Source organism: Lycorma delicatula, chromosome 3 (assembly GCF_047948215.1).
Source record: "Lycorma delicatula isolate Av1 chromosome 3, ASM4794821v1, whole genome shotgun sequence".
NCBI classification, from domain to species: domain Eukaryota; kingdom Metazoa; phylum Arthropoda; class Insecta; order Hemiptera; family Fulgoridae; genus Lycorma; species Lycorma delicatula.
The window spans coordinates 17,287,669-17,303,858 of record NC_134457.1 but is presented as its reverse complement, the minus strand read 5'-3'; the positions used below and the strand labels follow the sequence as shown (position 1 = coordinate 17,303,858).

Genomic DNA, 16,190 nt, shown 5'->3' with positions numbered 1-16,190 from the left:
ATTTTTGACCATTTACTGGATATGACTGTAGTAAATTGTTGGTTATTGTATAACAGAATTTATAAAAATTCTTGTTCTTCTTCAAATACATCTACTACCAGTTTATTAGTTTTTAAATTGGAATTGGCTGAAGTCCTTTGTAAAGTTGGGAAGTAATTGTTGAAAACAAGAGGTCATCCTTCAAGTTCTCATGAAGAACCATCAAAAAAAGTAAGAAAGGGGAACTACTGATGACCATTCTGATATTTGTTTAAACTGAATGAACCACTGGATGTTGCACATTGAGAAAAAACAGAAGTGTAAAGTAAGAACACTTTACTGATGAAACAGAAGTTACATCATGTAAGGAGTTTACCTGATCCAAAGTGTTCAATGTATTTATTTTTTTAATAAACAAAATTCTTAAAATACTATATACAAAAAGAAATAGGGTTTAGTTTATAATATTCAAAGGGGAATAATTATGATGCCAAATATAAATAGTGCTGTGTGAATTTGATTTATATTTTAGCACATAGTATAAAACTATCATAATTTATTTTTAATATTTCATTTAAAATAAAATGATTGAACACTGAAATACAGAACTTTGTGAAATTAGCCTAATAGATTAACTACTGTATTTTATAGATTAGCCTAATAGAGTAACTATTGTAACACTAATCATGAAATTAATATTTATTGAAATAGAGGAAAGTTATCAGCAATAAGCTTACTGTATCTGCATGCATGAAGTAGCCATTTGGCAAACAGAAAAAAAATCCAGAAAAATCTTTTAGGCAAGTGCTGAATTTTTTAACTATTTTTCCCTCTTTATAATTGTCATTTTTAAGTGCAAAAAGTTATTTTTTGAAAATATAAAAAATTATGCACTGAAAGGTTAATGCAGAATATTTAAGTAAACATTCTGGAATAAAGATACGTATGTTTTTATTTCTCTATCTGAAATATAGACAACCAAAGGAAGAAACTTAAATTGGTAAAGTTATAAACTTTAAATGCACAACCTATATATTATAACAGCAAGCTAAAAAAAAAAAACATGATTTATTTTAATATTAGAAAAAAGTATAGACGAAGAAAAATGTAGAAAAAGCATTTTACTTTGACAGCGTGACTACGGAATAACAAAATTACTAATAGTCTTTTATCTAATAAAACAATCAAGAGAAAGCAGCAATCAGGATTGCATAACTATTATACTTGTACTATTCTAACATTTTTATCATGAAATTGACCAAGAAACAGTCTTTTACACTTATATAAAACAACATCACATCTGTATTTATTCTTACATACTTCTGAACTCACGATGACATAACATTTTATGAATAAACTGCTAAAGAATTAGCTGTGTGTATACTACACGTAGAAAATAAAAATGATGACCTTGAAGTGCTGGGTTCATTATTTCAGTACTTTATATTAGCTATTTATGGAGGTAAATCATGTGCTGGTCATATTAGATATTTCCCTTGAAATAAAAGTACTGAATGATTTCCCAAAGTAGTAAGAAGTTTTCATACCATTACAATAAAATTGTTTTTTTTCAGGGCTGTAAAAGATGTTAACAAGAGTGCCTCAGTCATGATGTACATCTATAATCAATTCTGTTGCATTGAATTATGCATTAATCTTTATTTGGGTTATGTGGTATGTATAAATTAATTATAAGATTAGAATCATTTAGTTCAAATAAAACTGTTACTAGTACAGAGAAAATTATAGTTTATAGAATCTGAAAATTATCAAGAAAAAAGAAATATACACTCACGATGTGATTACAATCACCGAAAAAAAAGAAGCAAAACTAAGGAAACATGGCAATATTTTGGTATATAACAGCAGCATATTTTACTTTCATAATATATTCTATTACATAATACATCTAGGAAAGTTTTGAAATTTTCAAAATAATTTTGACCACACATTACACTTCTTCATCCTTTGAAATCAGTCTTCAAAAAATCCCTGTTACGTTTATTCGAAGATCTGGGCATTGTCACAAGCCCTTGGAAGGTAATCATTGCTTGTAAAATGCCTCCCTTTCAGATGAAATACTTCACCTGGAGGAACAGTGAAAAAAATCACATCGAGTGAGGTCAGGACTGTAGGAAGGGTAATCTAACAGTTTGCTGGCCAAATTCTCAGAGCAAACTTTGGAGTGGTGCGCTGGAGCATTGTTTTGGTGAAGAAAACAAGTATCCATCCTTGAGTTTGGCTGTAGTTTCTTTACAGCTTCAACAACTTTAGGCAGGATTCCTCAGTATACAATTTCTCTGTGACTGTCTTCTGTGTTTTGCTCTAAAACTTCACTAAAAATTCAGGCAACAATCTTTTCTTCACTGATCTGGATTTTCGAACAGTCACGGGATCTACTTATCTTTAAACACCCACCCTTTGTTCTGAGCCTTAGTTAGGACACTGTAATAGTACTACTAAGTTTTGTCACCTGTCAAAATACTATTCATATAGGGAGATATCCCATTTTCAAAATTTATCAGCATTTCATGGTACTATGAAACATGTGCCATTTGATCATCAGTCAAGTTATGCAGTACCAAATGGCTATAAAGTTTTCTAACTTGAAGATGATCTTGCATATTAGCACACTCTACTGGTGCATTAATGTCCAAGGGCAGCTCTATTTGATTGTAAGTCACACACATGCTGATGGACGACCAGTATGGCTTTAGACCCGGCAAGAGTACAGAGGACGCGATTCTTAGGGTCCTGGATCTGGCTTCAGGCAGTGAATGCAAATATGTACTCGGTGTCTTCTTGGACATATCCGGGGCATTTAATAACTTGTGGTGGCCCTCTGCCTTGTTTCAATTGCAGAAGCGTGGTTGCACGCGGAATGAAATTAGCACTCTCTCGAGTTACTTCAGCGAAAGAACTGTTGTCCTTCATGACCGCAGTTCGCAAGTAGGAAAGACCCTGTCTAAAGGATGTCCACAGGGCAGTGTATTAGGTCCACTCGTCTGGACCATCGAATTCGACTCTCTCATGCGGCTGCGTTTGCCTGGTGGCTGTCGCGTTGTGGCTTACGCCGACGATAAGCTGCTGCTAGTCGAGGGCGGTTCGCGTGCTGAGATTGAGCTTAGAGCGGCACAGGCATGTAGGGTTTTGCGGTTGTGGAGTCTTCAGAATAAGATGGTTTTCAATGCGAAGAAAACCACTATGATGTTTTTGAAGGGCCGGCTAGCTGCAACTCGCCACCCGCGGGTTGTGATGGAACCCTATAACCAATGTTATAGGGACATTCTATTAAGAGCCCAGCGTCTTCTTTTATTAGCGGTTGTCGGCGGTTACAGGACTGTCTCGCGAGAGGCAGTAACTGTGATCGTAGGCATCAAACCTGTGGATATTTCGGCTACGGAACGTAGCCAGCGGTATGTTGCAAAGAAGGGAGGCCTTCTTACTTCAGGGCGTATGTGTGATATCGAAGACCAAGTTTTTGACTCTTGGCAAGATAGGTGGAACGATTCTTCAACAGGTCGTTATACGCATGGTATATTCCCCAATGTTAGAGAGTTGCGAGCGGTTAGCTGGGTATCCCCCAATCGGCACACGACGCAGTTCCTCTCCGGACATGCTGCCTTTAGGGATAAATTGGCTAGGTTTAGGTTGGTCGATTCCGGCTTCTGCCCGGACTGTAGGGTCGATGACACCGTGGACCATGTCCTACACATATGTCCCCGGTAAGAAGCTGAGCGTACCAGAGTTACTAGGGAACTGGAGAGAGTAAACTCTGTTTTGGATCTACGAGTCAACTGGAGGACTCGTAGAGAGTGGACAATAGTTGCTGGCTTCCTTCGCTTCCTCGCCCTGAGCAGGACTACCCAAGGGATTTAGTAGGTGATAGGAACCTGGGTGGCTAGGGACCGCCTGGGCAGCTGACTGGCCGAAGGTAGGCGCTTAAGGCAGCGTGCCTCGGTTAGATCTAATTGGTGTTATTTTGTTGGAATAAAGCTGTCGGCGGAGTTGCGGCCGCTGCCAACGGGCATGGTTATCCTTGTCCCGGGGGATGCGGTCGCGTTTCGACGGGGGCATTTTGTGAGCTAACGACACTGTCGGCGGGGCGTCTCTGGGTGCCGCTTCGGTGGTATGCAGCGGCGTTTCGACGGCGGTTTACGAAAGATGGTGAATGTCACGCGGGACTCCGCGATGGAGCTGTGTGGGAGTAGGCGTTTATTCTCCTCTCCCGGGCAGACCGGAGCGGAGTCAGTTAGGAAACTCATTTCGAGTAATAAGCGGGGTTCTTAAAGGAATTAGGACTAAATTTCGCTGTGTTAAAACTTTTTAGTGGGAAAGTTTTGTTATAGTGGTTGTTTTGCTCGGATCTGAGACATTCGATAATTGGCTCATTAATAGTTAGTGCTAAGCGCGGGCTCTTTATTCCGCGGTTAGGCTTCTAGCTTAGTTCCTGAGGGCGATGTGGTAGCTGCAGGTGTCCGTTGTCTTCTCTCTGAAGGCATAAATCTAAAACTACTATCGGGGTGAATTTACCGATGCAGATGTCCCTCGGGGCATCTGCATCGGTGGCATCTCTGCGGGGCCTGAACTGAAAGCTGTGGTGCGCAATCAGTTTGAGGGTGAGAAGATGTCCTCCGTTAAAGCCACTACTGGCTAGGAACGGAGGGGGTGGTGTAAGCGACCGGACACGCTACGAGGCGGGATCTTCTCCCCTCGGGTGGGGGGGGGGGGTCACACAGACGCTAGTCTGTCTCAAGCATTTTTCATACTGCAGTAATGTTTCTCTAAAGCAAAGATGAAAACGGTTGACCTGATCTTGGTGCATGCTCATGACCAAAATTTTCTCTTTCAAACTCTTGGTACCACCTAAATATTGTTATATAATGAGGATAATCCTCTCGCACAGAGGTGTCATAAAGCACGGATCAACATGTAATCCATATGCAAAATTGCCTGGTATTAAGTTTTCGACCCTGACATCACTATCTCTTTTCACTTACATAATCTAAAAAAGTAAATGACATTGAGTGAGTGACTAGTAGCTGTGCTAGTCAGCATAGATTGGGACCTGTCTTAATACAGGCCAACTTGTAATCACCTGTGATGTGACATTCCATCGTATTGCAAAACTTTCCTAGTGCCCTTCGTATAATATTCTTTTCAAGAATTAAGAATACTTACACTATTTGCTGATAAATATAGCATGTAAAAAAATCAAGCATCCCTGCTCCCAGTAGACTTTGCAGACCCATGTTTTTTTAATAAAAGCAGAATGAATATTTCAGTGAAATTTAATTACTGAAAAAAATTGAGAAAATTCATTTATAATTGTGAATCAGAATTAACTATTTTTAAAACACTTTAATAACTAATTTCTCTTTTATTTTTTTGACCTCTCCTTCTTTGAAAATCTGTAATGTATGAGGTTGTCAGTTCATTGTCTTCCCAAGGAAATTTTTTTTTTGTTTCTGTTTCGCTTAAGGAGATCAGTTTGAATGTAAGGATGTTAGATAAAAGGGATGTTTCTTTCGGTTTTCAAATAACCAAAGGAAGAGTGATATCAATTCAAGTGTTGTTACAAAAAAAAATGTGGTCATGTAATAGTAATTGTGGTACATGTGCTATGTTTGTTTTATTATTTTACATTAACACATTAAATTTGTGCAAATCTGTCTGTAGTATGAGGGTCAGCTGATAAATTTTGCACATATATGCATAGCATGAGAATGAAAAGAGATATTGGAATGAAACAAAAAATGAATAAAAGTACAATATCTTAGCAACAAAATGCAATATTTATTTTTAATATAATCCCCATTTACACCAATACACTTTTCCCAACGTATGACAAGTTTTTGCATTTCATCACTGAAACATTCTGGGCTTTCTCCAAGTGACCACAGCTTCCTTCACCTAATCGTTGGTGGTGTATTGAGTGAGTTCTCTCTTGAGATGAGGGAAGAAGTGGAAGTCACACGGAGTCAAATCCAGCAAGTATGGCGGATGCAGAATAGGCTCAAACTTCAGCTTGCAGAGAGTTTGAACAGTACCCATCGCGAACAGATTTTACAGTAACCCAATTACTCAATAATATGGTCTACTCGTTCTTTAGATATGCCTAACTGAATAGCGGTGCGTTGCTGGGTGATTCGCCGGTCACTTTGAAACAAATCGTCCACCTCCATTCGATGTTTCTCATCATTCGCAGAAACTGTTTGTCTGCTGTGAGGTGGTCCTCAATTGTCGCTGTACCAGCTTCACATCCTCGAAATTTCAATGTCCACTTATTGACAGTACTCCTGTCAACAGTTTCACTACCATAAACCGCTTTTAAACGATAAAAATATTCATACGATTCATATTTTCTGCTGTTAATAATTCTATCACTGCACACTGTTTTAACCATGTTGACATATTGGCCATACTCTATTCCATTTTAACTGCTACTGAAATCAAACTGGTAAATGGATTTCAACGCATTATCGCAGGTTTGTAGAGGGTGATTTTAGCTATCATGTGCTGGCACGCCCAACTCAATAGTACCTTTTGTCTCTTATGTAAAACATACCGTGCAAAATTTATCAGCCAGGCCTCGTATGTCTCAGATGTGCAATTTTTTTCATATCAGAGTTCAGTCACAACAAATCATTCAGAATGATCTCCAAATCCTACGTAAAAGTATAATCATTCATCTCAGGTAAAATATTGGATTGATTGAAAATATAGACTATTAATATTGTTTAGAATTATCCCTTACACAAATTTTAACTTTTTGGAACTTATAATCCAAAAGATTATTCAATATATATAATCTTACAGCTGAGCCAATTATCAGATCAATGCCTATAATTTTAGCCCGACTGTTGTTGGAAAAAAGACTGTGAGAGGTAAATCGATTAGCATGTGCTACAAAACTACCTAACTCTATATCTTTGGAACAAATTAAATATAATATCCTAAGGTATAAACTTCCGTTTTACTTGAAATCAATAAAAATTAAACATCTTAAACCAGTTCAAAAAATTAATCTCTTTTAGTAATTAAAAAAATTAAATAGTACTGCTATCCTATCAAAATGTTTATCAGAAGAAAACATTATAAAGACTTGCAGACTAATAATGGAATACAAAAAGGCCTTATACGTATCCAGGGTATTCTGGCCTGTTTTATCATTCTGACCCCGCCTGATGATAATCCCGGTCGCTACACCACCTTCCATTCCTAACCCTAATGGGGTTTACCAGTGATCGTCTTTTAGATCCTCTAAACTATTTTAGACAACACAGTCATCAGTTTGGCCTATGTCAGGATGCCACCAATGCAAATGCCTCGGTAGACATTTCTATCAGAGTATTTATACAACCTAGTTTTGCCTTTATATGGCCTCTTCCAACTACGACCACCTACCATAACTTAAAACCCTCAGCTATCAAATTAACTGATCCGTGGAAGTGCAATCCCTGTCCCTTCCTCATAGAAGATTTCACACAAAAATATAAGGAAGCAGATGTATGCAATAAGTAAACAAGATTTCAACAACTACACACTCTAGTGTAAGAATATCTAAGGACTAAGGATACTGAACTAAAATTTTTTAAGACAATGATAATTCATATTAATGAAAGTGATTGTGTAAGTAGAAGTACAAGGGAGGCCAACAGACTGCACTAGCAGAGATAAAGTTCCTTCAAGTTCTCAGGAGCTTTCCATCTAATCTAAATAGACTTGAAAAAGAGAATATTTGGGTAGAAGTAAAAAAAAAAATGCAAAAGGTGGAAATAAAGTGTGAAACGTATCACAAGAGAGATCATGTCTCCAATAGTTCTTCATTACAGACAAGAAGGAAAACATTTTACTGGGAGGCCAAAAAATGATGGAAAAATAAAACTGATATAGTTAACTAAACTATATCAGAAAGAGCACAGATCCTGTGCTCTTTCTTAGTGAAATTTTCAGAATTTTATTATAAAAAATTCTATTTAATAGAGTAATTTATTTCAAACTAGATATAAACTAGTTATTTATTACTCTATCCTTTCAGTATTATTTTATCATTATATTTTATTATTATTATTATTATTATTATTATTATTATTATTATGCTGATCATCTCAGCAAAGTGGTAGCATATCTACCTTTTAACCAGAAGTTCTTCAAGGGTTTAAATCCTAGTTAGCCATGACATTTTTCACATGCTACAAAGCTCATTATTATCCAACAATAACTGTTATCAGGAATCACCCATTTGTTTCTGTATAATAAATAAATAAGTAATTATTATTATAATTCTATTTAAAATAATAATATAATAATACTGTTACTCTTCTATATATTATACTACTCCTTTAACAGCAAAGGTTTCACACAAAAACTGTTCCTATTTCTAGATTCTTCAATTAGACTATGTACTCAGATCAAACACTAAAAATACTATCATCACACCAACAAAACAAAGTGTTGATCACAACAATTTTATCCTATTCAATTCAATTTACTCAGTTCCTCTTGACTTATCAGTAAACTGAAGTATTCTACCAATAAGAAAGATAGTAACAGCAACAAATTAATAATTAAAAAGTTAATGTTCATGTGTATATTCTAGCCTTCACAAAATACTAAAATATGAAATTTCTATTGTTTGAGTAGAATTCCATCCAATGCATGCAGTAAAGTTTTTAAAAATTCTTGAATGCATTTTAACATTTTTTTTCAGGTAACAGAAAAGATAAAAAGATATAATTATTTTACAACATATTTTTTGGTTATGTGTCTTGTTGGAATGATTGGTAAAACCGGACAAAAATTAATTGATAAGGTTTGTATTCTATTAGTACTAATAGAAACAGCAGAATTAATTTTACTACGTATTTAAATTTGTTATAATTTCAATTAGAGTTAATTTAAGTTAAAGAATTTACTCTTAAAATATTTCAAATTTTTATCAAATTTCAATTGTGTTTAAGATGTAATGACAGATGATGGAATCGTAAAGTAAAACAATTCATCTAACATATGAATGTAACAGTTTATGCAAACAAGCAATTTACAATCAGTTCTGTTAAGATAAGATAATCAATCAAAGAGTGGTGCAATCACTCTTACTACATTTATACATTAAGTCACAACTTTAATTTATGCAATAAATAATTTTTTTTAATGATGTAAATTACATTCCTGTTTGTGACATACTAACATTAAATATTTTACTTCAGCTACTAATTAATAAATTATAAATTCTATGAAATCTTTAAACATCAAAAATATATTATTTATGATAATTATGGTATATATTATATAATAATAAAATGGTTTTAACCCACATAAGGTAATAAAGTTTATGCAGTCAACTCATACAAAGTGATCCAGCTCAGGATCTACCAAAAAAAATTTGGGTATTGGGGTTAAAAGTCAAAAAAATTATAAAAAGTTTTGGAAGATGTATGTCTGTACGTATGTTCATACTTTTATTGGCATGTACTTTCATTAATATCTTCACTAGTTGACAAATTATTTGAAAATAGCTCAAAAAATTTCTATGAATATAGTATTAATAGCATTAAACTTTTGACCAAAGTAAAAAAAAGGGGAGGGGGAGTTTTTGTATAGCGGTCAAAGAAAACTGAGATACAATGAAAATACTTTTTAAGTTGAATTAAAATTCTAAAATTTTAATTCAATCAGACTTAGGGGTGGGGAATATTTATTATTTCTGAACAGGTTTTACCTCAAAAAAATATTGACCAAAAGATTTTAAATTCAGTAAAAAAATTTGGCTATATTTATATCAGCTTCAAGTTCTTTCTTCATCATCATCATCTTGGTACTTACTTCTTTTAACTATAACTTTTTAACCTTGTTTAATATCACTGCACCAAATCTGGCAAATTATTGATGTAAATAAACTCCAATAGCTAAACTTGTAAGTCCCAAAAACACAAGGGGGCTAAACAGGATTACTTAAAATATTATTTTTTGCAAACCTTAATTTTCAAGATTGAAAACCTTTATAAACTGTAACATTACTGTAGATGACATGAGAACTTTTTTAAAAAAAGGGTTCCCTGGGACCTTACCTAAGAGTTCAAAAAACGTTTTGGATTTTTTATAATTTTTGATACTTTATCTGTTTTTCAAGTTGTGGCCATTTTAAAAATGTTATACATGCAAATTGTTTAAATGGGACCCACATTTTTTTACTAAAAATAGGTATTAAAGATGAGACCTGATATTAACTGGACTTCAAACATGTTTTGATGGATCCTATTAGAAAGACAGTAGAATGGGAAGAAAAAGTAGATTATGAAATACCGGCACTAAGACTTACTGAAAAAGACTGGAAAGAATAACTTGCCAATTATACAGGAAAAAAAACAGTAGCTGTAGAAACTGCTAAAAAAAATTAAAGGAACTTGAAAATTATACAGCTATCTAAAGCGTTTATCGTCTAACTGTAATAAAATTTATTAAAATGTAGTTTCATGTAATTCTATTGAGAAGTGTAATATTTAATTTTATTATTTGTAAGTGGATTCTTCAATTAGCATGGCGAAAAATAATATTTACTGTTTTAAAAACTAAAAATCATGACACAACTTCTAAATAGCTAGAACTATAGTTCATATCTTTACAGGAGCATGATCAACAATCTTGCACAGTAATATTGCAACTGTAAATGACAAATGACTTAAAAGCAACTATGAAACCCAATTTACATGTAGCCAAATAATACAGTGTGGACTTGGTTAGTTTAACAAACTTATTTTTTTTTTCAGCTAAATTAAGTGTGTTTAAATTTCATAAAGTTCAATATCAGGTTCATTATTTTTAAGCAATATGTAAACTTAACAAATTCCGGTTAATATCTTGGTGCATTGCCCCACTTCTATGAGGTGATTTACATAGGTTGATTCTAAAATTATTGTAGCACTAGTATGTATTATTACTTTTGATGAATGAGTGTTCAGCTAGCCAAAAATTCTGTGGACTACGATAGTCCAGTCAGTCATAAAAATTTTGCATATGCGCATAATGTTTAATCAACAATATTTTTTTTTTAATTTCAATTAAAAATACGGTATAAAGAATAATTTTTTCAGTGAAAAGTAAATTGAATACATTAAATTTAAATTGTACAGTATGGTTTAATCATACAGTGCCACCAGTAATGTATGTTATTCGATTGTTTGTGTAAGTTCCACAAACATTCATAGCTGTAGTCGTGATTCTTTCCAATCCTTAGGAATCCACTCGCCCAACAGTATCAAGCTGAATACCTCTATAACTTTGATCAGAGCTCCATCCACCACGATGCACACCCTCCACAGGTATACCATCAGGGCCTGGGATCTTCTTCATCTTTATCTTCATCTTCTTGGTTGCCATCAGCAGTTCTTCGAAGGTGAACTCCAGTAAATTATCAGCTGCTGTCTTCTCCCTGATAATCATATCTGCATCAGGGAAGAGCATCCCGAACACTATTCCTAAGCTGATCTTCTATGAGAACAAGTAGCCTTCAGCTGAAAAAGTTGGTGACCTCTGCCCCACACATCTCTGTCCACATCATCTCAGAACCGTCACAAACTATCTCTTTTTGCAGCAGTAATGGCCAGTTTATATTTGTGCCCTAATTCTCTGACTTTGTCATCAACTTAAATAAAAGCCCTTCTTCTCCACAATGATTAACTCTGTAGTCTCCAGTCTCCAGCGCGCTGCCCAACATATCTTCCTTAGTACAGAGTTCTGATAACCACCAGTACCAATACATTTACTGTCCTGGCCTGGCCTTACCTTTACGAAAACACCTTAACTCATCACACTCCTGTCTGACTATGCAGGACAGCCCATTGGGGATCACGAAATACGAATGACCTGAACCACGCAAGTTATCAATTAAAAACTCAAGTTGATTTTATACATTGGAATAAAAGTTTACTGGAAAAACAGTGTTACATAGTTGTTAAACATTCCCAATAAATGTACAGGATAGAAGGATGACACTTTCAACATTTCCTTTAATATTTATTAAGCATTTAATAATAAGGAATCTTTTTCAATAACTTTTTTTCTTAATAATTGGGCAAAATGTCTTTTAACTGATATAACTTAATACTATATTTGGCAAGCAAGCACGTATATCAACAAATGCCAAGATAAATGTTATTGTGATAGACCTAGCATTACTTTCTGGAAATATATACCAATGAGAATATAAATAACCAACCTTGATAGAAATTTTATTATTGAAAGATAACAAAGAAATAAAATAAGTATTTAATAAAAAGAATACACAAAATTTGACATATTTTTTTTTTTTAATATAATCCATTAATAAAAACATTTTTTTCTTTCAGAGTGAAAAACTTTTCAGAGTAATTACTGAAATTTCTTGGATTAATAAACCAATCTGGTTTAAAAAATCAATTCATATGATGATAATTCAAGCAAGAAAACCGCTTCAAATTAAACCAGTAAATTTATTTATTATGAATTTAGAAAATACTATGATGGTAAGGGAAGCCACTGGTTTATTCTGAATACAATACAGAGATTTTAACAAATTTTTAAAATACAATTAGGAATCTTAACCCTCTTTGTGTGAATAACAATATATATCAGATACAATTTCTTTTCTGGACAGTAAATTCTTGTTATACATACAAGGGTAATTTGGAAAGTTCTCAGCTTGATAAAGAAAACAAATAATATTTTTCAGAATTTTTTTCATTTTTCAGTGTAGTCACTTTGCAATTGATATAACTGCAAATACCAACAACTTCCCCATTTTTTAAACACCCAGAATAATGCTATTTGTAAAATGAGCAATTGTCTCATCTTTGACTTCATTATTCAAAGTGAATCTTCTTCCACTGAGCCACATCATCATGAAGTAATCGCTGGGAGCCAAATCTGACAAAAATAATGCAGTGGAAATATTTTAAAGCATAAGTCACGGAATTGCAGCAGGCATAAGTACAGGCACATTTTCATGGTGAAAGACCATGATGTTCCTTTTGACCAAATGTGGACTTAGCCTGAAAAGCACCCTTCAGTCAATCCAGTAGTGAAGAATATTACTCCCTGGCGATGGTCCTGTCTCATCCAAATAATCTATGAGTACCACATGATGAGAATCACAAAAAACCATAGCCATGATTTTTCCTTCAAATGGAATCATTATCGCTTTATTTGGTGGACTTTCACTTGCTCCCACCCTCTGTTTGGTCTCTGGCACATAATGATGAAACCATCATCTACTAATATAAAATGTAAAAATTACATTTAACACATTGAACAGAAAGCTTTTTCATACTCAAGATATTGTGTAAAATATAGTGTAAACGGCCTATCGAGATGTTTACTATATCAGCAAACCCACCTACATTCAGTCAGTGACCATTTAATATGACAATTTGGTCAGTCATAGTGGTTTTTGAGGGTCCTGAGCATTCTTCATCTTGAATGGATGTAGAACCATGTTTAAATTCAGCAGATTACTTTTTTATCTTCAAAAACAAAGGGAAAGAATCCTTTAAAGAGGAATCATATTCTTTTTGTATTTCTGTCATCGGGGTTAACATTTTTAAAACAAAGTACTTTATAACAACTCAAACTTCTAATTGTATCAATTTTTCATAAAATGTTAAAACTTGTTGCTTTACTCAATCACCACACATAAGTAACTAAATGAAACTTTGAAATAAGTAACAAGAATTTAAAACTTCACAGCAGATCATCATCTAAAGGATCATACTTGACAAATATCATAGTCATTTGGACATACTTGCTCCATCTCTATGTCATGCTAAGAAATTTCCAAATGGCTGTGGTACACTACTTTTTATTGTATAACTAGTTGCGTGTCTAGCTTTACTCAGGTCCCTCACCTCTGTCACAAATACTGCTTTAAATTCATAAAAGTTTTCTTGTCAAACTGAACTGAAGTTGATATTATCATAATTACCTCACTTGGGTAGTTAACTACATTAGAAAAGCAACTCTAGATATGCTTTAATGTTCAAAAATAATTTTATAACTTTATCTTTCTTTATAATAAAGAGGCCTTACAACATTTGACATCAATTATAACAGTCATTATTAAAATTTTTTAATATTTAATTAATTTTAAATTTAATTACTTTAATAAATATTTTTAATATTTTAATAACTTTTTAATTTGGTATCGAAGATTTAGAAATGGATTAAAAATGTAGAAATCAACAATTTATGTTTTATTAATATGTATATAAAAAATCAAGATCAATTGATCACATTTTATCCAAAATCAAAAAATCTCAAAAAAACAACCTTTTGCAAAAAAAATTCTCTTGTAAATTCTTTGCAATATATACAGACATAAAAACATATTAGAAGACATGGGTTGTGTTCAGCAATCTAAAGAATCAATAATTCTGTAGCACAATAATGCTCAGCTAAACACATCACTTAACAATTACCAAGCCTCTTGTGCAGTTGAAATTTGAACATATTCTACATTCTCCTTACTCACCAAATTGTGATTTTCACTTTCTGCAATTAAAGAGGGATATTAAGGATATACATTTCACCACATATGATGAACCGAAGGACGCACTGTGACAGTGGATCAAGAAAGATTCCAACATTCATCAATGATGAAATGAGAAAACTGGTTCACTCTTGGGAGAAATGTGCAGTTGTGAATGGTGACTACAAGGAAATGTAAATGTAAGTTTAAAATAAAATAAAACTTTAATGCCATATTTATTTTGACTATCTACTCTCATTTGCAAGTAAAGAAAAACTGTGGATTACATTTCAGTCAGCCCTGGTATGTTTGATAATTTATTATACTGAATTATTTGTTGGTTGTAATAAATAACTCAAAGTTATTTATTCTGAGTTCATCCTGTATATTTGAGTTATATGAGGCAATTGGTTGTAATGTTATGTTAGGTGTAGTAGGTCTTGTGTACATTTTTAAAGCATTGATTTTTCTATTTGTGTAATTTGTTGATGAATACGAACAGTGTATGACATCTTAAGTTGTTATAACAATACAGTGTCATACAATAAATACCCCAGTTTTATCTGAGTGTTTTCATACTACAAATGAATTTTCAAGTGTTGTAAAAATTTTTCTAACAGGACTCAATATTTGGGGTTACAAAATACTCAATACTCAGGTCCAAAGACCTACAACACACGACTGATAGAATAAAAGCTACTTGTTGAACAATATTAAATTACAACAGACATCACCTACGAGAAATTTCAGCAAAAGACAAATTCTAGATTGAACCATTTTTAGAGAACAAATACATTCATAACATTATTTAACTAACTTAACAGTTAAAAACATGTACAGAACTTAATACAACATAATTGTTTGATAATCCCTACTTTAAGAAGGAGGGATTTATGCAAAGAGTAATACTCCAGAAATGTAAAAAAACTAAAGGATTTTAATAAGCTTATATAAAATTACTGTTTGATGTTTAAAACATAAATTTTAAATTTGCAGGGATAATTATTCGATAAACAACAACAATTAAATACAATTCCAATGATATGAACTTTCTTCTGAAAGTAAACCAATTTTAAAATTTAAACAAGCTAATGAAAGACTTCCATTTTTTTCAGATAGGTCAAGCATCATATTCTTACTTCAATTTACTGCGGCGTTTTAAAGAAAAGTAATATTGGATTTCCACGATTGCCATAAAGGAAGACTAAACAATTTTTAAGTAAATTTTTAACTTTAATATTTGCGAAAATAAATGTGTACTTTTCACCACAAAAATTAGTAATACACATTACATAGTCAAAGACAAGTCTAATGCAATCTGGAATGGAACTCATTCCCATATGAGTTAATGTCTGTGTAATAATATAGTTAAATCCCACATGTAGCTGAATGAGATTATATTAAAATGAAAATAAAAAATAAATTACTACTCATCATTATTTTTATTAGTCACACAATGTATTTATGAATTAAAGTTTTTAAAATTTTCTTTTAATTTAAACAATTAAAACATTGTTTATTACATACATAAAAACTACATAAAAAATAATATATATATATATATATATATATATATATATATATATATATATATATATATGCTAAGTAAAATATATATGGCTATATAAAAATTTTAAATACAATTGATACTTACTACAACAGACTATGGATACACTAAAATATTATATGAAAACATTTTTCTTCATGC

The 16,190-nt window shown here is 32.9% G+C and overlaps 1 protein-coding gene across 1 annotated transcript in view; it reads left to right on the top strand.

Annotated features, from left to right (window-relative positions):
* Nucleotides 1-15,929, top strand: part of LOC142321414 (uncharacterized) — a 55,710-nt gene extending 39,781 nt beyond the window's left edge. Inside the window, exons 4-7 of the mRNA XM_075359482.1 lie at nucleotides 1,554-1,653; nucleotides 8,693-8,794; nucleotides 12,330-12,485; nucleotides 15,598-15,929. Coding sequence (XP_075215597.1) covers nucleotides 1,554-1,653; nucleotides 8,693-8,794; nucleotides 12,330-12,485; nucleotides 15,598-15,654 — 415 coding nt within the window. The 3' untranslated portion in view covers nucleotides 15,655-15,929. The remainder of the gene's footprint in view (nucleotides 1-1,553; nucleotides 1,654-8,692; nucleotides 8,795-12,329; nucleotides 12,486-15,597) is intronic.
* The last annotated feature ends 261 nt before the right edge of the window (nucleotides 15,930-16,190 follow it).